This window comes from Hordeum vulgare, chromosome 5H (genome assembly GCF_904849725.1).
Source record: "Hordeum vulgare subsp. vulgare chromosome 5H, MorexV3_pseudomolecules_assembly, whole genome shotgun sequence".
NCBI lineage: Eukaryota > Viridiplantae > Streptophyta > Magnoliopsida > Poales > Poaceae > Hordeum > Hordeum vulgare.
This window is the reverse complement of record NC_058522.1, coordinates 427,009,408-427,031,452: the sequence shown is the minus strand read 5'-3', so window position 1 is coordinate 427,031,452 and position 22,045 is coordinate 427,009,408. Positions and strand designations below refer to the sequence as shown.

General features: G+C 45.5%; 1 protein-coding gene across 1 annotated transcript; it reads right to left on the bottom strand.

Annotated features, from left to right (window-relative positions):
- Positions 1-12,458: 12,458 nt before the first annotated feature.
- On the bottom strand, positions 12,459-14,690 carry LOC123396818 (chitinase CLP-like). Its single transcript, XM_045091628.1, has 2 exons — positions 14,532-14,690; positions 12,459-13,030 (listed from the first exon to the last, which is right to left on the bottom strand). Exons 1-2 carry the CDS (start codon positions 14,688-14,690, stop codon positions 12,566-12,568), a joined length of 624 nt encoding a protein of 207 aa, XP_044947563.1. The 3' UTR covers positions 12,459-12,565.
- Positions 14,691-22,045: the final 7,355 nt, after the last annotated feature.

The following is a 22,045-nucleotide window of genomic DNA, read 5'->3' as shown; positions in this document are numbered from 1 at the left end:
ACAATACTTATGCCTTTTCTCTCTTATTTTATAAGGTTTACATGAAGAGGGAGAATGTCGGCAGCTGGAATTCTGGTCTGAAAAAGGAGCAGGTCTGAGATACCTATTCTGCGCAACTCCAAAAGCCGTGAAAATCAACGAGGAATTATTTTGGATTTTATAAAAAATACTGGGCGGAAGAAGTACCAGAGGGGAGCCACCAGGAGGCCACAATCCAGCCAGGCGCGGCCCACCCCCTGGTCGCGCCTAGGTGGCTTGTGGGCCCCCTGTTGCCCCTCTGGCTCCCTCTTTTGCTATAAGGACGGTTTCGTTCCAGAAAAAATCAAGAGGAGGCTTTCGGGAGGAATCACCGCCGCCACGAGGCGGAACTTGAGCAGAACCAATCTAGAGCTCCGGCAGGGCCGTCCTGCCGGGGAAACTTCCCTCCCGGAGGGGGAAATCGTCGCCATCGTCATCACCAACACTCCTCTCATTGGAGGGTACTCATCGCCATCAACATCTTCATCAGCACCATCTCATCTCCAAACCCTAGTTCATCTCTTGTAACCACTCTCCGTCTCACGACTCCGATTGGTACTTGTAAGGTTGCTAGTAGTGTTAATTACTCTTTGTAGTTGATGCTAGTTGGATTACTCGGTGGAAGATTATATGTTCAGATCCTTGATGTTATTCATTACCTCTCTCGTCATGAACATAATTATGCTTTGTTAGTAGTCACTTTTGTTCCTGAGGAAATGGGATAAGTCTTGCTATAAGTAGTCGTGTGAATTTGGTATTCGTTCGATATTTTGATGCGATGTATGTTGTATTTTCCTCTAGTGGTGTTATGTGAACGTCGACTACATATAACACTTCACCATTATTTGGGCCTAGAGGAAGGCATTGGGAAGTAATAAGTAGATGATGGGTTGCTAGAGTGACAGAAGCTTAAACCCTAGTTTATGTGTTGCTTCGTAAGGGGCTGATTTGGATCCACTAGTTTAATGCTATGGTTAGACTTTGTCTTAATTCTTTTTCCGTAGTTGCGGATGCTTGCGAGAGGGGTTAATCATAAGTGGGATGTTTGTCCAAGTAAGGGCAGCACCCAAGCACCGGTCCACCCACATATCAAACTATCAAAGGAGCGAACGCGAATCATATGAACATGATGAAAACTAGATTGAGAGAAATTCCCATGTGTCCTCAGGAGTGCTTCACCTCCTATAAGAGTTTGTCCAGGCTTGTCCCTTGCTACAAATGGGATTGGGCCACTTTGCTGCACCTTTGCTACTATTGCTACTTGCTACTTGCTACGAAGTATCTTATCACACAACTATCTGTTACCGATAATTTCAGTGCTTGCAGAGAATACCTTGCTGAAAACCACTTGTCAGATCCTTCTGCTCCTCGTTGGGTTCGACACTCTTACTTATCGAAAGGACTATGATAGATCCCCTACACTTGTGGGTCATCAGTAGCTCGCTGGCTCTCAAATTCCTCAAGCTTTTGTAGTCTTGCTTGGATCTTCTGCATGTCGCTCAGCTCCTCTTTCCTCTTTCTCTCCCGGCTTTTGTAACCGCCTGCGTCGGGAAACCCAACCTTCCACGGAACGGAGCCCGGTGTGCCTCGTGTTTGTCTAGGGTGCTCAGCATTCCCTAGGGCCTCGGTCAGCTCGTTTTTCTCTCTGTCGGGAATGAACGTCCCTTCCTACGCTGCAGTGATATAATTCTGAAGCTTGTTGATGGGTATTGCAAGTTGCTCATCCGTCCAACGGCACTTCCCTATTTCAGGGTCCAAAGTTCCCCCAACCCCGAAGAACCAAGTCCTTGAACGGTCTGGCCAATTCAATGTATGTGGTTCGACCCCTTTAGCAATCAGGTCATTCTCAGCTTTGTCCCAGAATGGTCGGGCTTTGAGGTAGCCACCTGGCCGAGTGTGATGGTGATACTGCTTCTTTGCGGCATTGTTCTTGTTTGTCTCTGACATTTTCTTACTCTTGTCCGATGTCTTGTAGGCCACAAATGCAGGCAAGTGATCTCTTATCTTCTCAAATCAGCCAATGAATTCTGGAGTCTTCCCTTTGTCGACAAACATTGATTTCAAATCATTCTTCCACCTCCTGAATAGATGTGACATCTTCTTAAGAGCACACGCCTTGACCAGTGGCTCTATAACTGGCTTATTTGGATCCTCCTCTCGCGGTAGGGTGAAATTTGTCTTCAGCGCGGTCCAAAGATCATCTTTCTTCCTATCGGTGACATAATCACCTTCAGGGACGTCGTCGCCCTTAGGCTTATTCCATTGCTTGATGCTGATCGGGATGTAGTCCCTAACAATAGCTCCACACTGAGCAGAAAATGTGTCCTTGGTTTGCTTCCGTAGAATCGGTAGGCCATCGTCTACGAGTGATGTGATCGTGAACTTTTCATCCATGCGCAACCTTCTCTTCGGGCCTCGTCTCTTTACTGAAGTTTGGCTCGATCGGGAGGGATATAAAAGAAGAAAGAAGAGTTAATATATGTACATACCTCCGGGCTTAATTAATATATATACCTCGCCGGACTTTGCAACAGCCCCCTCCTCCGTTTGTTTACCGGAGCCGTCATCATGGTCTCCTTCTTCCTCCGGCATTCGGTCACCAGGGCCATCATGATCATGTCCTTCCTCCTTCATTGTTCGATCACCCGAGAGGTCATCCTCTCCTTCCAGACCATCGGTGTCGTTGAGATACGACAACAAATCACCTCCGCCGAGGATTATCTTCCCCAACAACTAGTATTGTTCCAAGTCTCTTTGATCCATAGTGTCTGCAAATATTTCAGCTCCTTGTATGAATAACCGAATTACACAAACTTCTATGTTTTAAACATGCACAAACTTTTTATATTTCATTTCCAAATGTTGAATAGTTCATAGATGTACGTTATGATATATAATGCAATAGATCTCAAGAGGCAAAAAGATTTTTTTTCAGTTACAACCAATAATCAACTTAATGCATCTCGAATTTTATCGAATATAATCTCGAATTCATCTCTAGTATAACCTCTTCCACTTGCGGTTCATCATCAAACTGATCACCCAAATAGTTGTCGTTGTACTGAGGCACGGGCGGTGGAAACCCATAGAGAAGGAACCATAACAGGATCATATCTCGGTGAGTTCCGTGAAGAACCTGCCATGTATTGGAGAACCTCGCGTCCAACACAACCAAGTAGCGACGGACGTGCTCGTCCTCCTCCCTCGCACGGCGAAGTACCTCCTCCTCGGGGGTCGGCTGCCTCCGCACCGAAAGTGGACCACGCAACCGCCACCAAAGAAGCTCCGAGTCGACGACGGGAGCCTCATTCCTCGCCAAGATGCGCGCCCCAGAAGGTAGCACCTCCCAGTGCCAGCCCGGCGGAGCCCAGTCCCGCACATGTTGGCGCCTATCAAGAAGGTGGTCGCCACCGAGTCGACGACGAGGATGCGGGATGGGCATCGTCGACGTCGAGAACAATTTCTACAAATATTTAAAGCCCTACTATTTAAAGAATAAATCTGGTATTAATATATGTCGTCGATGATTTGTTTGCAAATTCCAATTTAATTAGGTAGCAATGGGAAGGAATAGAGAAACAAATTTGCAGGAATAGAGAAACAAATATGCAAATTCCAATTTAATTAGGTAGCAGAGGAGCTCATTGGGGCCGATGGGCTCGGGGCGGCGACGATGACGACGGGCTCAGGGCAACGGCGATGGTCTCGGGGGTGACGACGACGAGCTCGTGGGCGACGACGACGGGCTCGGGGCGGCGACGACGACGTGCTCGGGGGCAGTGACGACGACGTGCTCGGGGACAACGGCGACGACAAGGAGGACTGGATCAGGGGCGGCAACGACGAGGAGGACTGACTCGGGGGCGGCGGCGAGCTCTGGCAGCCTGACAGCGTCGGGGCAAATGGGAGAGTTTGGGGGAAATTGCAAAAACTCCCGCCTATATGCGAAAAGCTTTGGTCCCGGTTGCAGGCACAAACCGGGACTAATGCCATCCGTTCGTCCCGGTTGGTGCCGCAAACCGGGACTAAAGGTCAATTTTCAGCATCCCAAAGGACGGGAAGAAGAGACCTTTAGTCCCGGTTTGTGCCACCAACCGGCACGAAAGGGTGTCATTGGTCCCGGTTGGTGCTACCAACCGACACGAAAGGCATGTGCCTGCCACAGTCGCGGTGCGGTTGGATGTTTAGTCCCACTTCGCTAGCCGAGAGAGGTTGGGAGTGGTTTATAAGCGCTGGTGCACACACCCTGTCGAGCTCCTCGCAACTGCAGGCTTCCGGGCCTAATTTGTCACTTCTTGTGGGCCTATTAGGCCTTCTGCGGGCCTGAATCCTGGCCCAGCTCTGTGGTTGGGTTTCTAGTCGTATTCACGCCATGGTGGCCCACTAGGTGGCATTTTTAACAAAAATCTAGTTTTTTTGTTTTATTTTTTACTTTCTTTATTTTATTTTGTGAATAACTTTACTAAAAAATAGATTTTTGAGTGATTCTTTTTCCTGCTATTTAATATTACTGTGTTTTATCATTATATTCAATCTGGTAGGTTTTAGGTTATTTTAAATGTCTGCTTTAATCAAAAACAGATTTGGTATAAAAGGGATTTCATTTTTTTGAACTTATTTGAACCCCCACACTTTTTGTGTGTTTAAAATGCACCATTCAAGGCCACATCATCAATTTTCAACACTTTCTGAGTTCATTTGGTATTTTTCATGCATTTACTGATTTGTTTTTGAGCTAAATGACCCAGAAATTAAAAAGCACTACAAATAAACTCTGAATAGATTGAAAGTTGGCATGGTATCATCATTTCACCCACATAGCATGTGCTAAAAAGGTGAGAGGGTTGCGGCAAAAACTGGATGCACTTCGTGTACAAATCGGACAATCTCTTTCGAAGTATCACGGTTTCTTACGAAAACTTATCTGTTACAAAAGGGATTTCATTTTTTTGAACTTATTTGAACTTCAGACTTTTTGTGTGTTCAAAATGCACCATTCAAGGCCACATAATCAATTTTCAACACTTTTTGAATTCATTTGGTATTTTTAATGCATTTACTGATTTTTTTAGCTAAATGACCCAGACATTGAAAAACACTACAAATGAACTCTCAATAGGTTGAAAGTTGGCATGGTATCATCATTTCACCCACATAGCATGTGCTAAAAAGTTGAGAGGGTTGCGGCAAAAACTGGATGCACTTCGTGTACAAATCGGACAATCTCTTTCGAAGTATCATGGTTTCTTACGGAAACTCATCTTTACAAAAGGGATTTCATTTTTTTGAACTTATTTGAACTCGAGACTTTTTGTGTGTTCAAAATGCACCATTCAAGTCCACATCATAAATTTTCAACACTTTTCTGACTTCATTTGGTATTTTTCATTCATTTACTGATTTTTTTAGCTAAATGACTCAGAAATTGAAAACACTACAAATGAACTCGGAATAGGTTGAAAGTTGGCATGGTATCATCATTTCATCCACATAGCATGTGCTAAAAAGTTGAGAATGTTGTGGCAAAAACTGGATGTACTTCGTGTACAAATCGGACAATCTCTTTCGAAGTATCAGGGTTTCTTATGAAAACTCATCTGTTACAAAAGCGATTTCATTTTTTTGAATTTATTTGAACTCCAAACTTTTTGCGTGTTCAAAATGAACCATTCAAGGCCACATCATCAATTTTCAACACTTTCTGACTTCATTTGGTATTTTCATGCATTTACTGTTTTTTTAGCTAAATGACCCAGAATTTTAAAAGCACTACAAATGAACTCTTAATAGGTTGAAAGTTGGCATGGTATCATCATTTCATCCACATAGCATGTGCTAAAAAGTTGAGAGGGTTGCGGCAAAAACTGGATGCACTTCGTGTACAAATCGGACAATCTCTTTTGAAGTATCACGGTTTCTTACGAAAACTCATCTGTTACAAAAGATATTTTATTTTATTTTTAACTTATTTGAACTCCAGACTTTTTGTGTGTTCAAAATGAACCATTCAAGGCCACATCATCAATTTTCAATGCTTTCTGACTTCATTTGGTATTTTTCATGCATTTATTGAATTTTTTTCTGACTTCATCACGGTTTCATTTTTTACGTTTTTCAATTTCAGGGTCATTATTTTGTACACGAAGTTAAGAGGGCGTGCTATATATATGTGGTCGAAATGCATGATACCATGAAAAGTAGCATATGAAGTTAGAAAGGGCTAAACCATTCAAATTTGGAAACTATAATGGCACAAACAGAAACTAGACATATATAAATTGGTCCAAGCAGTACGTAATAATACTCATCTAAGCAGTACATAATAATAGCTAGCACAGATATATATACAAGTGTTCGCCATTGTGAACACTATTCGTCTGAATCAGAATGTCCCCAAGCTGGTGTGAGGTGACGCTCGCCATAGTTCAGGATTCAAATCTTGCGGTACAACTCGTATGAAACGTATGCATATTTTGCTGCATACTCAATGTTGATAGGGTCAAGTGGGGTTATCTCCCACTTTGTATGCTGATACCTTAGGAATTTGGTCTTCATATCAGCGTACTCCTTGTCGATCAAGGCGACTGTCATATGAGCCATATAAGTCATGTCATGTTGAAGCTTGAATTTGTCTTGGATATCAATGTGGTAGTGAGCTCGTATCTCAATACCGAAGTTGTGCCTCATCTTGAGCTTTTTGTTCCTTATATCAACACTAGCAAAATGTATGCCGCTGCGAAGGAAGTCCATGAGTTCTGGATAATGCTTGTCACTACTACAATAGCAACAAATTAAAATGGAACAAATGTTACATACTGCTGCAACAAGGTTTTTGTGTTCAAGACGTAAACTCCTACTTCCTTTATACCTAGTTCTTCCCAACAACAATTATTTAGGTATGAAGGAAGTAATAAATACTAACCGAATATTCAGATCGATCGTCGTATGTGCATGTTGAAAAAAGGAGCAAGTACGTACACAGCATCTACAGCTACAAGGCTGAGTACTACTACCTGAGACGAGCGAAGTGAGCCAGTTCATGCCCTCCTTCCTGCACTTCCACCTAAGTTGGGTGATCTCCTCCACCATGACCTCCTCCCACCCGACCCACTCCATCGCCGCCATCTTGGCATTACCCTCGTCCACCACAGCTGCCGGAGAGCGCGGGCTACTCATGCCTTCACCCGGCTGGCGGTGGATGGTAGCGAAACGGGGAAGTGGCGGAGGGGAGGGTACTTCAAACGGATGAGGGAAAGGGATAGGGCCTCGTCTAGACCAAAATGTTGTTCTTGTGAACACACCGTTTGAGAGATGGGGTCTTGGGGGGGTTTATAGGAGGGGATACGGGTGATTTCGCGGAGAGTGTCCATGAGTTTCGAGGATTTCCACTTTGAGTGAGGCTTGCCCGAGAGGTGGGAAGTGGCAGTTTGGTCCTCCCTCAAAAACAACGTGGCGGTTTGGTCTGGACTCTATTGGGTAATCATGTCCAAGGGCTGCGGGCATTTAGTTTACAACCATGATGAAAATGGTGAGCGTGGTATGTGATTGGGAGGGGATGAAACATGTGTGGGAAACAACGAGCATGATACCGAGAGGTGTGATAGCTCCCGGATGCCTAGTCACCCTCTATGAATAGTAAAATAAGAAAAATAGAGAAAACCAAAAAAAATTCTAAAACTTTTCAACATCAAACATAGTCAAACTTTGTAGGTTCTTACAAGTTTTCATGCCAAAATATCATGTAGAGAAAGGTGTATAAACGAGTTTTAGATTTTAGTGTTAGAAGTCCTCAAAACTTCAAGAACTGAAATCTTTTTTGTGTATAGATCTCCTCGAATGGTTTTTTGTTATGAAAATTTGCAAGCACCTACAAAGTTTGATCATCTTTGATGTTGCAAAGTTTTAGATTTTTTTGAGTTTGTTTTCTATTTTTTTGAATATTTTACTATTCAGAGGGTGCCTAGGCACCCGGGAGATGAAAATCCACTCTCGCATGATATATAAGCAGGGAGGTGATGTATATGCATATGTGATGTGTAGATGGCATGCCTATGTCGGAACATGATGTGTGAGGGGAGGGGAAATGTGGATATATGGGTGAGAAATGGCTAGCATGATATATAAGCGGGGAAGAAGGGTATGATATGCGAGCGGGAAACTATGAGCATGATATTTGAGTGGGGGTTGTTGACGTACAGTCGCATGTCACACGTGCAAGAGGTTTCATACATGACTTGCCCCTTTCATCAGAACATTGATATGCGAGGGGGGAGGTGTTTATATATGGGCGGGAAAATGGCGGCGACGATACATGCTTGGGGAGGAAGTGGGATTGGTGTACGGGTGGGGAAGGTCTCGCGTGATATTAGAGTGGGGATTCATGTATATGTGAATGACGCATGTGTGGGCGGTGTGAGAAAGGCCTTACCCCTTTTATTGGAACATTGATATGTGCCTTTCGTTGGAACATTGATACACAAGAGGAAGGAAAATCTTGAAATTTGGCGGGAAATGGCGAAAACGATATCTGAGTGGGTGGGGTGAGGGTTTATGAGAGTGTTGAAAAGGACGATCATGTTATTTGAGTTGGTTCGGGGTTGACGTATGCCACACGTGCATGCGGATTCAAAAAAAGCATTTCCCCCTTGTTGGAACATGATATGCTAAGGCGGGGCGAAGATGGGCCCTAGGCACCCAGGGCCACGGTCGTGGCGCAAGAAGTTCTCTTACCTCACACTTGATTTGGCATGTGGCGCAAAATACTAACCAAACCGTTAGTAAGCTATCGGCCCCTCAATCTATGTGAGCAATCACTCTTTTACCCAGTCCAAACTCAGCCAACTAACTCTAGCCCAAATACGAGAGTAGTCGATGCGACGAGCGAATTGATTAGCCGATTTACTGGACCGGAGGCTTGAATGGCCCATATTGGCTTTCTCATTGTGCCATAGAACCAGACCAATTCACACACGCGTCCTACATCTAATGTGTATTTGCCGTCGTGATGCCCCTTCCGATGCTAGACAGGCAGGCTACTTGTCTAAGTGGTGATGCATTTCGAATTTTTGGTCACACAAGTGTTGCTCCTTGTATAAACGGATAGCACATCACCAACAATCAACATGTTTAATGTGATTTCCTATTTTTATCAACACCTCAGAGCCATTAACTTTACTTTCGTATGTCTCAAATGTTGGTGTGTTTTATTATCAATTTCATATTTAAATTATATAATATTTATTCAATCAAGCATCATTTTCATGTGTTTGCATGGGATATGTTGTACGGTAGATATAAAGCTTATTTTTTTGCATTGGTCTTGCTCGAACCTCAAATGCTAGCTCCACCATTATGTGAGGCAAGGGGATATGTGGGTATATGGGCGGATCATGAGAACATGGTGAGCCCGATATGTGAGAGGGGGGAGGGAGGGGGTAATGATATATTGGGCGAAGGTGTAGTATATTAAGAGTACCAAAAGAGGGCTAAATGCTTGTAAAAGTAATGCAAGAAGCAAATAAATTTATATATTCATGAAGGGCTATAGTGTGAAACATGTGGACGGTAACACCCATATTGTACGAATCAGAAATAAGAGAAACCAAGGGTTGTCATAGCAAAGTTGTTTGCTATTCACACAAAGACCATGGAGGAGGTGTGGTCATGTGGATAGTATACCTTGGTCTAACCTTATTAGGAAGTTATCCTAATACCCTAAAAAAGGAGGTTATCCTGATAAATGCTCGTTTTAACTATTTTCTTCTTCTACTTCTTGCCTTTTCAAATGTCGAGCTGTCATAGCCATCGGTACGTGTACACCTCTTCGCTGCTCTACTGTATGACACTTATATAACAGGCTAGAAATAAAAGTTGGATACACGGCAACTGATTTCTGGCCAAGAGGAACCCGACTCTCTCATGCCGCTCCTGCGGGCGGCTTGGGAGAGAGAACCCTACCCGTCGTCGGGCACTCCCCCTCCATTGGTGCTCCCCTCGTCGTCGTCGGTGTGCGCCGCCGGGCAAAGCCCGTGCAGCAGCGGCGGTGCAGTTCATCCTTCCTGCGGTTTCGAGTGGGCACGGGCGGCTTGATCTAGCGGAGATGGGTGGTCAACATGAAGGTGCTATTCGAGATGCGCGGAGGTCTAGCGGAGGTCGGCGAGCCCGCGCGGAGCTGGGGCTGACGCGCGCATTCGTCGCAGGCGCAGAGAAGTGGCTGAAGGTCGACCTCGATCTGTCGGTGAAGGAGCGGCTGGGCACGGGGTGCAGGTGAGGAGGTCTCCGCCGGACGCCTGGGGATGGCGCCTTGGTGCGTCGGCGCCGGCCAGCTTGGAGGTCACACTGGCTCTACTGTCGCATGCAGGCGTTGCAGCACAGCGGTGGGCGCAGGACCAGATCTGGGCTCGGTGCCCGGGTGTGCTCCTTGGTGCAGGGGCTTGCAGTCGTTGCGGCTGCTGCTTGGTGGAGTCCAGGCGGTCTGGATCTGGCCTTGCACCGCAAGATGGGCGGTTTCTCCGCCCAGATCTGTTGTTGTGGAGTCCAAGCAGTCCGGAGGAGGTGGCTGGTGGTTGGAGGGGTTGAGGGTGTGTCGGTCTTGGGTAGATGGCCAGGGAGGGACACCGCCGACGGTTGGTAGTACCTAGACTTGCTGGAGCAAGGAGGCTCTGGTCATGGTTGATTCATGGGATGCAGGGCCCGACCTGGCTTCTGCAGGCCCCATGTCGAGGAGGGTGGCAGCCCTGCGCAGCATTGGCGTGCTCGCTGCGTTGGGGGTGCACGGTCCAGTGGAGGTACTTGTCGGCTTCGGTCGGCTGCATGGAAGTGGTTGCTCCGGGTGAAAGCCTAGCCGGTTCTCGCCGGCTTGCGGCGATGGCGCCCGTGGGCGTCATTATCCTTCTTGAAGGCGTCGTCAGGATCCACACAACCTCTACTCCCGGATCAAGATCTTCGGGCGAAAGCCAAGATCCTGTTGCAGGGTTGGACGGTGGCGTCGTCTTCTCATTTCCCCTCTTTAGGGCGTCGTCTTGAAGATCTAGATCCCATTGGTGCTTCTTACTGGTTGGACGTGCAAGGTGGCTTTTGTGGCAACGATGACGAGGGTGAGCTAGGTCAGAGGCGTGGCATTGGTCGTGGTAGTCGGCTCTTCTCCAACGTGTATGTGGGATTGCCTCGGCAGTTTTGTTGTTGTGAAGTCAAAGTTGCACCGGTGAGGCCCTGGGTGGTGTACGATGACGCGCGACAGGTGGTTCGTTCGGCGACCTTCCGCCACGCCAACCTTGCCTAGTTCTTCGTAGTTCTCCGTCGTTGTCGGAACTGTGTTGCCTTGTCGTGGGTGGATGGCGTTCCGCCTTGGGAGTGTAGTGTCGTTCTGCACCTAGTAGGGTTGTTATTTTCTTTTTCTTTGATCTTCGAATCTTCATCATGTTGTTCTTCCGCTCCTTTCTGCTAAATCTGAATCAAGCCAGCACTTTGCTGGATCGTTCAAAAAAAAAAGTTGGATACAACTTTTCCGTTTATTTTTCTCACCTGTTCATTCTCCTTAGCATATTGCTTTAATTTTGTGCCGGATAATTGCATTTCTATATCTCGTCCTCTTCCTTCATGTCACTCCAAAGAAAGGAAGAAAAGGTAAGCTCTATCTCCACCGATTTTTGTTCTTGGGTCCTCTACACCTACACCAAGTAGTTTTGCACCAGATACGTCCATCTGATGCATGCGGTTTCCCTTTTTTTGTCACCCTCATGTAATGCATGATATTAATTCCTGTGAGCTATCCACTGATAAGCATATTTATTTTCTCCCCTTTGCGCTTTAATTTGCTTCCATCCAATCTTCTACTACCACTATTCCTTAATTTGCATGTGTTACGTTTTCCAGATCATCGTCGATCATACGTGCGGTGCAGCGCATGGGCGGGATGATTTGGCACAGAGCGGCCCCTTGGGACGGGTCAAATCATGAGATCCACGCAACCACGGAGACTGGGCGAACCCGCCGGAGCACCACGCCACGCTCGCTATACACGATGGTTGAATTGTATTGTAATCCGTGCTTATTTGATTGGGATTGCTGAATACTCATTCCGTTCATAAATATAGATGTTCTATCCTTTTTGTAAATCGAGTGTATTCAGATACATTTTAGTATGCATGTTCACTTGTTTCAGTTTGCATGTAGTCGAGTAAATTGCCAAAAACTACCACATTTTGCGCAAATGTGTTCATGGACTAACACTTTACAATTATCAGCAAAAAACTATCAAAAATTTCCCAATCTGTGACAAAAAACTACCAATTTTTTTAACTGTCCGATTTAGCTCTTTTAACCGTTTTTCTGGCAATAGTGGCCCACATGTCATGTGCCACACTGGCCCCACGCATTTCATCGAACAGCTTCAGCGCGAGCCGCGTCGACGCTCACCGCGCTGCTCGCGGGCGCGGCCGGCGGCGGAGCCGTAGTACTCCCTCTCCGGCTGCGCGTGCGCCTCCCACGCCTCGAGCTGTACGGCATTGGAGCAACAAGGACGGCGGCTCGGCCACGCCGCTCTTCCTCATGTCGTCGTGGAGAAGCCGACGGCCAGCGGCGCGTACGAGTCCTCCACCAGGAGCACCCGCGCTCCGTCCACGGCGATGCCTCTGCTGGCCGAGACGTAGTAGCCGGGGGATCCCTTGTCCTTGCGGAGGGGCGTGTCGCCGACCAGCATCTCCGAGATGGGCCGCCCATTCGCCGCGATGAGCGGGCCACCGCCGAAGATGGCGACACTTGGGAGGCAGAGCACGAACGAGTTGGCGACGCCCTGCGTGCGCGCGACCTGCGCGGGGAACGCCAGGCCGGAGCGCGCCAGCGCGGCCACGCCGACGGCCCCCGCCGGCATCCCCGCTAACAGGGATCCCGGCGCGCAGGATGCCACGGCGGTGAACGACACCTCATGCACGCGCAGCACGAGATCGACATGTTCATCCGACGCGGCTCGCGCTGAAGCTGTTTGATGAAATGCGTGGGGCCAGCGGGGCACCTGACATGTGGGCCACTATTGTCAGAAAAACGGTTAAAAAAGCTAAAACGGACAGTTAAAAAATTAGTAGTTTTTTGCCACAGATTAGAAAAATTTTGATAGTTTTTTGCTGATAATTGTAAAGTGGTAGCCCCTGATCACATTTGCGTGAAATTTGGTAGTTTTTGACAATTTATTCCATATAGTCTATGTTGAATGTACACACAAAACCGTACATGTGTGAACGGAGGGAGTAAGATTTAAACCATTTGAATGAATGAAGTGCTTAGAGGATTGTTCTAAAAAAAATTGTTTGTCCTGACACCGCTCTAGTGACAAATGGCATGAAAGTTGTACATCTAAACAGGTTTTCTCTCTACAACCACCATTGTTCGTCATCGATTCCAGCAACAGAAATCTGCACGTCAAGCTCAAAACAATGTTATCCGGTGTCTCCAAAATTGGCCAGCATAGCCGAGACGCCAAAGTCAATTGTTAGAATTTAATCGCACTAATGCCATTATCTTCTCGTCTACACACTAGTATCTCTTATGTATACCAAGTATTAGTTATGCCGACAGATATCTAAACACTAGTGATGGCACAAACTTCGTCGTATAATATCTAGTATGCGTCGTCGGGCCTCACTTTTGGACGGTCATGCTATTATTTTTATCGTATACTTCCACCACTCATTCAAAGAATGATGACAAGCCTTGTTGAATTTTAACCCATTCTCTTTTATGTTTTCTAATGAATTATATTTTTTATTTCATTTTTAACATCTAAAAAGAGGTGTCATTCATTTATATTCTTAGTTTACAACAATAAGATAATTTGCTCTAAATTCAACCAAGCATGTATTGTCCCACGAACTATATGATGCCTTGGAGAGTTAGACCTAGGTCTTGGGTTAAGTGATCAAAGTCCTCTAATCTTTTTAATTTTTTTAGAAAGGATGTCCTTATCAACCCCTGCTTTGTTAATTAAACTTGCATGAGCTCTTATGAGGATTAGCATAAAAGCAAAACAAAACCCAAAACTACAGATCATTTTTACAAGGATAACATGACTCCTATTCATTAAGTGAAGAACCAAATACAAAATATGCAACTGGCAAAACAAATAAAATTAAATTGTTGTACATCGAGTACAAAAGAGAAAGGATGTAGAAAATATCATTTTAATCAAGTCTAAGTTGATACAGCGTTGTGAACCAATAACATAGACTTGAAAACAATCTGATAATTGAACAACATTAAAGCCATAATTTTTGGGACATGAACCGGCTATTGCTAACCTATAAAAGAAAGCCATTGTGGGGGGTCTCATTTCTTGCATGCCTTCTCTTTTGTTGAGAGTATCTAGAGATTTCCCAACTCCTCTTTACTTCCCCTTCAACGGCGCCGCCAGCCAAGATGGAGATGTGAAGGGAGGCGGGGTCGCTCTAGAGAGTAGTGTTAGGACTTGTTGTGTGGGCGACTGGCATAATATCGTTCTAGAGTTGGTTTCTAGCGCTAACAGGCGGCGATGGGAGCATGCTCTCTTCCTCCTGCATCTGTCCTTTATGGTGGAGGCTGGTGGTGAAGGATAGATTGGACAACAACTCCTCAATATGTTCGGTGGAGATCCATATATGGTCGGCGCGGTCCCCGTGCGGCCCTCTTCTTCGACTCATCATGGTGGTGGTGCACGAGGAGATGGGTTCGGCTTTAGTGGTCTTCCATATGGAGCTATAGGGTGAGATGAAGTTGATTATGTGGTTTATCATATGATATCCTTTATTGCTTCGACCTCGACTCATGCAGGTAAGGGTCGAACTACTTCAAGTCTCCACTGAGCCTTACGGGTGGCTAGGGTGGAACGCCAGCAATTTATGATGCTCCCTCTTTCAACCTCCATAGGTGAGGCTCTCTTCTCCTTACATGATGGCAATGATTTGGCGAGATATGATGGCAAAAGCATCTTCATCGAGGGCGCAAGGAGCATCGGGACTCAATTTCATGTATGTATATTTTTGGGGTCATGTTTGCATAAGGGGAGGACTAGGTTGGAATTTCTAGGTTCTCATGGGTTCTTTGTGCAGTGTTGTATCTACTTTGATATTAATGCTAGTTTTTGGTACCTTCGGGTCCCTTCCCATGTTCAACAAAAATAGCCAGTTCCTACAAAAATCTAAGATTAGCTACCACATTCATACATATTACCGAAAATTGCAAGATATCATCACAACAACACATGAGAGTGCTCTCTCGCGGGTAGTCGTGGCAACACATTACTACTGCAAAATCATCCTATTTAATGTGCATGGTTGGACCCTACCAAGTTTAGCTTTACCACTTTTTTCTTCAAATGTACTCCCTCTCTCTCCCTCCTTCCATTCCTCACGCCCTATCCCTCTCCCCACCCCCTCTCTCCCTCCCTCTCTCTCTCTCTCTCTCTCTCTCTCCGCACCAACCATTGCCTCGATGCCACAACGCCCATCTCCACCATGTGTGTGGTGACCGATATTTTCTTGGTTTGTTTATCTTTGTGTTACACACCATGCCCCCCTTCCCCACGCATTATCGTCTACCGCCACCACTACTACCCCGTCCCATGGCGAGCACACCATTGTTGGAGACACTCCTGCTATAGCCAAGGGGAAGCAATGGAAATCCTAGGTGTGAGATCTCCTTTTTTAGTTTTTCTATAGTTATTGTTCTTTTTCATAAAGTATATAAATATTCTAACAGTTCATGTGAAAACATTGTAAAAGATAGTAGGTTTTTTTGGATAATTCTAAACTTTTGCTATATCTTGGCCATGCATGGACTCACAGCGTTGCCTACTAACCTTTGCCTTTGTACCACAATGCCCTATTTCGCCAACATTGTGGACCATGGAGCCAGCAACCGCTGCCACTAGCACGTGACATGGGTGTGGTCAATAGCGTGGCATAGGTTTGTCTGCCTCCGTTGTTGCATGCCATGGGGACATGCTCGACCACACATTATGGTCGGCCGCCACCGCCCTACGCATTCATCGGGGTGGCAGAAGCATGCCCTATATTCATTTAACTTCTCCATTGTACCAAGCACGATGCCATTGAATCCACACTTAATGTTGCCAAGGGAGGTAGGGGAATGGCGAGGTGTGAGATTTTTCCTTCTTAGTTTTCTGATAGTTCATGTTTTTTTTATTTTTTATATAAAGTTTCTAAAAGCTCGTCTAACAATGTTGTAAAAGAATTGTTTTTCATGATAAGTCCCAATGTTTGCCTTGCTTTTGATTTATTTTTCTTTAAGTTTATTATCGGTTTCTAGAAGGTCCTCTATAATTTTTAAAAGGTCATCTATAATATTTGGAAGTAGAGTCTAATTTGTAATTCTGGAAGTGACACCTTTTTTGTGGAAGTTCATCCACATTGTCTTTTGGAAAACTCTAAATTTCTGAAATCTAAGTTATAATTTTGTAAATGTTGAAACCTACCACTTCATTCTTATTTTTTGTTCCTGTCGAGTTGAAAGGGAGCCTAGGTGTTCGGTGGTGTGGTCCTCGCACAACACAGCTCACTTTCCGGCATCTTTAACCATTGTGGAAAGCGGATGGACACTAACTAGTCATGCACAAACTAAGGTCATCTCTAAAGTAGCATCTATTCTCGTCTTCTTGTCCGGACTATCCAGTCCAAACACTTTTGCCATCCAAACCAGACAACCATTTGAGCCTAGATAGTCTGAAATCACCTAGCACGGCCCCAAATCAAGGGGCAGAGTCTCTCTCTCTCCCTCTCTCTCTCTCTCTCTCTCTCCCTCTCTCTCCCTCCCTCCCTCCCTCCCCCTCCCCTCCGCCACAACGCCCATCTCCGCCATGGGTGTGGTGATCGATATTTTTTTGATTTGTTTATCTTTGTGTTACACACCATGACCCCCCCCCCCCCATTTCACCCATGCATTATCTTCTACCGCCACCACCACTGCCTCGTCCCATACACGTGGATAGAAGCATGCCCTAGGTTTGTATGCCTCCTTCACCATGGCGAGCACAACATTGTTGGAGACACTCCAACTATAGCCAAGGGGAAGCAATGGAAATCCTACGTGTGTGATCTCCTTTCTTAGTTTTTTTATAGTTCTTGTTTTTTTCATAAAGTATATAAATATTCTTAAAGTTCATGTGAAAACATTGTAAAAGATAGTAGTTTTTTTTGGATAATTCTAAATTTTTGCTATATATTAGCCATGCATGGACTCACGGCAGTGCCTACTAACCTTTGCATATGTACCACAATGCCCTACTTCGCCAACATTGTGCACCATGGAGCGAGCAACCGCTGCCACTAGCACGTGACATGGGTGTGGTCAACAACGTGGCATAGGTTTGTCTGCCTCCGTTGTTGCATGCCATAGGGACATGCTCGACCACACGTTATGGTCGGCCGCCACCGCCCTACGCATTCATAGGGGTGGGCAGAAGCATGCCCTATGTTCATTTGACTTCTCCATTGTACCAAGCACAATGCCATTGAATCCACACTTAGTGTTGCCAAGGGTGGTAGGGGAATGGCCAGGTGTGAGATTTTTCCTTCTTAGTTTTGTGATAGTTCATGTTGTTTTTTATTTTTTATATAAAATTTCTAAAAGCTCGTCTAACAATGTTGTAAAAGAACTAATTTTCATGATAAGTCCCAATGTTTGCCTTGGTTTTAATATTTTTAAAGTTTATTATCAATTTCTAGAAGGTACTCTATAATTTTTGAAAGGTCATCTATCACATTTGGAAGTTGAGTCTAATTTGTAATTTTGGAAATGTCACATTTTTTGTGGAAGTTCATCCACATTGTCTTTTGGAAAACTCTAAATTTCTGAAATCTAAGCTATAATTTTCTAAATGTTGAAACCTACCACTTCATTCTTATTTGGTGTTCCTGTCGAGTTGAAAGGGAGCCTTGGTGTTCGGTGTTGTGGTCCTCGCACAACACAGCTCACTTTTTGACATCTTTAACCATTGCGGAAAGCGGATGGACACTAACTAGTCATGCACGAACTAAGGTCATCTCTAAAGTAGCATCTATTTTGGTCCTATTCTCCGGACTATCCAGTCCAAACACATTTGTCATCCAAACCAGGCAACCATTTGAGCCCAGATAGTCTGAAATCCCCTAGTTCGGCCCCAAATCAAGGGGTAGAATGTCTACCCACTCACTCTTTGGCCAACTCACACCCAAACCCTAGCAATCGCCTGCCATCCTAGGACCGACCGATGCGACGAGAAATAAGATGAACGCGGAGGAGCGTGATTTTTGTCATGACACTTTGGCTACGCAAGTCGTTGCCAAGTTTTCTTTGCTTCGTGCAGATCGAACAAACTGGATGAGAATGACTCAAAACCTCACAAGGATAGGTCAAATATAGAAATCAATACTTACTTCGATCCAAGAACCATCTTCCTTACTCCACTAAGTTTACTCCGCCAGTTTACTCCACTAATTTTAGAGGATCGGTTAGAGTTGGCCTTACTTCCTGAGGTGGAGGAAACAACCACATCCTACCCACGGTTGTAGTCGAGGACCCCCGACAGTTAGTGGTTGGGTCTTGGCGCCTTTTCTTTCACGTCTCTCGTTCGACCTCGACTTCAACCTGGTGTGGAGATGCTCGGGGTCGTGAGGCTCTGTCATGATGACATCACTCTTGGACTATGAAATGCCTGGAGCCATACTCCTCGTCTTTGATGTTCAAAGAGACGTCGGCGCTTCCGTTCTCCTCCTCTCCACCTTGACTTCCCCCAACGCTATTAGATCCCTTGTTAACCTGACTGACGATGACCTAAAGAAGCTTCCGCATATTGGGGTCCATATAATCTTCAAGTTAGAGTGTCGGTGAAGATATGGACTCAGAAATACTCCGGCATTTGTAAGAGAAGTAAAGTTAGGCTGAGCAGATCGACAAAGAAGATTGATAAATTTGAAACAAAGATATAATTACCTCAGTTGGTGGGTCACCCAACGGGAAGCCAACCTATTGGACCTTCGCTCTCTCTCTCTCTCTCTCTCTCTCCCTCCCTCCCTCCCTCCCTCCCTCCCTCTCTCTCCCTCCCTCCCTCCCTCCCCCTCCCCTCCGCCACAACGCCCATATCCGCCATGGGTGTAGTGATCGATGTTTTCTTGGTTTGTTTATCTTTGTGTTACACACCCTGACCCCCCCCCCTTCACCCACGCATTATCTTCTACCGCCACCACCACTGCCCCGTCCCATACACGTGGATAGAAGCATGCCCTAGGTTTGTATGCCTCCATCACCATGGCGAGCACAACACTGTTGGAGACACTCCAGCTATAGCCAAGGGGAAGCAATGGAAATCCTAGGTGTGCGATCTCCTTTCTTAGTTTTTTTATAGTTCTTGTTGTTTTCCATAAAGTATATAAATATTCTAAAAGTTCATGTGAAAACATTGTAAAAGATAGTAGTTTTTTGGATGATTCTAAATTTTTGCTATATATTAGCTATGCATGGACTCACGGCGGTGCCTACTAACCTTTGCATATGTACCACAATGCCCTACTTCGCCAACATTGTGCACCATGGAGCCAGCAACCGTTGCCACTAGCACGTGACATGGGTGTGGTCAAAAGTGTGGCATAGGTTTGCCTACCTCCGTTGTTGCATGCCATGGGGACATGCTCGACCACACGTTATGGTCGGCCGCCACCGCCCTACGCATTCATCACGGTGGGCAGAAGCATGCCCTATGTTCATTTGACTTCTCATTGTACCAAGCACGATGCCATTGAATCCACACTTAATGTTGGCAAGGGGCGTAGGGGAATGGCCAGGTGTGAGATTTTTCCTTCTTAGTTTTCTGATAGTTCATGTTGTTTTTTATTTTTTATATAAAATTTCTAAAAGCACATCTAACAATGTTGTAAAAGAACTAATTTTCATGATAAGTCCCAATGTTTGCCTTGCTTTTGATTTTTTTTAAAGTTTATTATCAGTTTCTAGAAGTTACTCTATAATTTTTAAAAGGTCCTCTATCACATTTGGAAGTTGAGTCTAATTTGTAATTCTGGAAATGTCACATTTTTTGTGGAAGTTCGTCCACATTGTCTTTTGGAAAACTCTAAATTTATGAAATCTAAGCTATAATTTTCGAAATGTTGAAACCTACCACTTCATTCTTATTTGGTGTTCCTGTCGAGTTGAAAGGGAGCCTTGGTGTTCGGTGTTGTGGTCCTCGCACAACACAGATCACTTTCCGACATCTTTAACCATTGTGGAAAGCGGATGGACACTAACTAGTCATGCACGAACTAAGGTCATCTCTAAAGTAGCATCTATTCTAGTCCTATTGTCCGGACTATCCAGTCCAAACACTTTTGCCATCCAAACCAAGCAACCATTTGAGCCCAGATAGTCTGAAATCCCCTAGTTCGGCCCCAAATCAAGGGGTAGAGTGTCTACCCACTCAATCTTTAGCCTACTCACACCCAAACCCTAGCAATCACCTGCCACCCTAGGAGCGGCCGATGCGACGAGAAAGAAGATGAACGCAGAGGAGCGTGATTTTTGTCATGACACTTTGGCTACGCAAGTCGTTGCCAAGTTTCCTTTGCTTCCTGCAGATTGAACAAACTGACATGAGAATGACTCGAAACCTCACAAGGATAGGTCAAATATAGAAATCAATACTTACTTCAATCCAAGAACCATCTTCCTTACTCCACTAAGTTTACTCCGCCAGTTTACTCCACTAATTTTAGAGGATCGGTTAGAGTTGGCCTTACTTCGTGAGGTGGAGGAAACAACCACACCCTACCCACGGTTGTAGTCGAGGACCCCCGACAGTTCGTGGTTGGGTCTTGGCGTCTTTTCTTTCACGTCTCTCGTTCGACCTCGACTTCAACCTGGTGTGGAGATGCTCGGGGTCCTGAGGCCCTGTCGTGATGACCTCACTCTTGGATTATGAAATGCCTAGAGCCATCCTCCTCGTCTTTGATGTTCGAAGAGACGTCGGCGCTTCCGTTCTCCTCCTCTCCACCTTGACTTCCCCAACGCTATTAGATCCCTTGTTAACCTGACTGACGACGACCTAAAGAAGCTTCCGCATATTGGGGTCCATATAATCTTCAAGTTGGAGTGTCGGTGAAGATATGGACTCAGAAATCCTCTGGCATTTGTAAGAGAAGTAAAGTTAGGCTGAGCAGATCGACAAAGAAGATTGATAAATTTGAAACAAAGATATAATTACCTCAGTTGGTGGGTCACCCAACGGGAAGCCAACCCATTGGACCTTCGTTGGGAATTAGGGTTTCTTCCCCTTGAACATCAAGGAGAGCAACTCTTGGAACCATCGATTCACGTAGAAGCTGGTCATGTAGCTCTCTCCCGTATACTTGAATATGGGGTGCGTCCTGGCTTTGAGTTGCTAGATTCCCCGATGCAAGCAGGTCTTCGTCACTTTGACCATCGTGATCCCACGGTTGGTATGATCTCGTGCTATCTTGTGAAGCCCGAAAATAGCCTTGGTGTCGTTGGTGGTGTGTACCTCGGGCTCCCTTAGTTGCGTCGGCTTTGCAGAACACGGATGGGCACTTCGAGCAGACCAAATACATGAGGACCTTCGAGCTTGATGACCGAGATCTAAAACCAGCCTTGTTGCCACTTCTTGTTGGTATCGGCTAGGTCCTCAGCAAGGTACCCGGATCCAGACACCTTAGTGATGGCGGCTCCCCACACTCGCAGGTCCCAGTCACATTGGTTTGAAACTTTATTGAGAAATGTCGACGCATGAGGCCAAAATGCGCCTCAATGCTAAGAAAAAACTCGCACAAAACCACAAAGCACGCAATGTGAAGAACTCTGTTTGGGGTGAGATGATAAAGTTAGAGGCCATAAAAGTGGAGAAGGTCCCAAAGAAAAGCATGAATCGAGAAACCTAAACCTCACAGTTGAAAAGGAATGAAGCATACCCGCTCGTCTTCGTGCAGGCATGGGATGGTCTTGACGACGGTCCCCGCGTCCTTCGTCACCAGCTTCTCCTATCAATAACCCTGGC

Bases quoted from the DNA above. Each gene is read 5' to 3' on its own strand.
- LOC123396818 (XM_045091628.1), bottom strand. From the start codon at position 14,690: ATGATGAGTCGAAGAAGAGGGCCGCACGGGGACCGCGCCGACCATATA. The intron at 13,031-14,531 runs GTTAGCGCTAGA...CCCACATGTCAG, and splicing joins GCATGCTCCCATCGCCGCCT to GTGCCCCGCTGGCCCCACGC.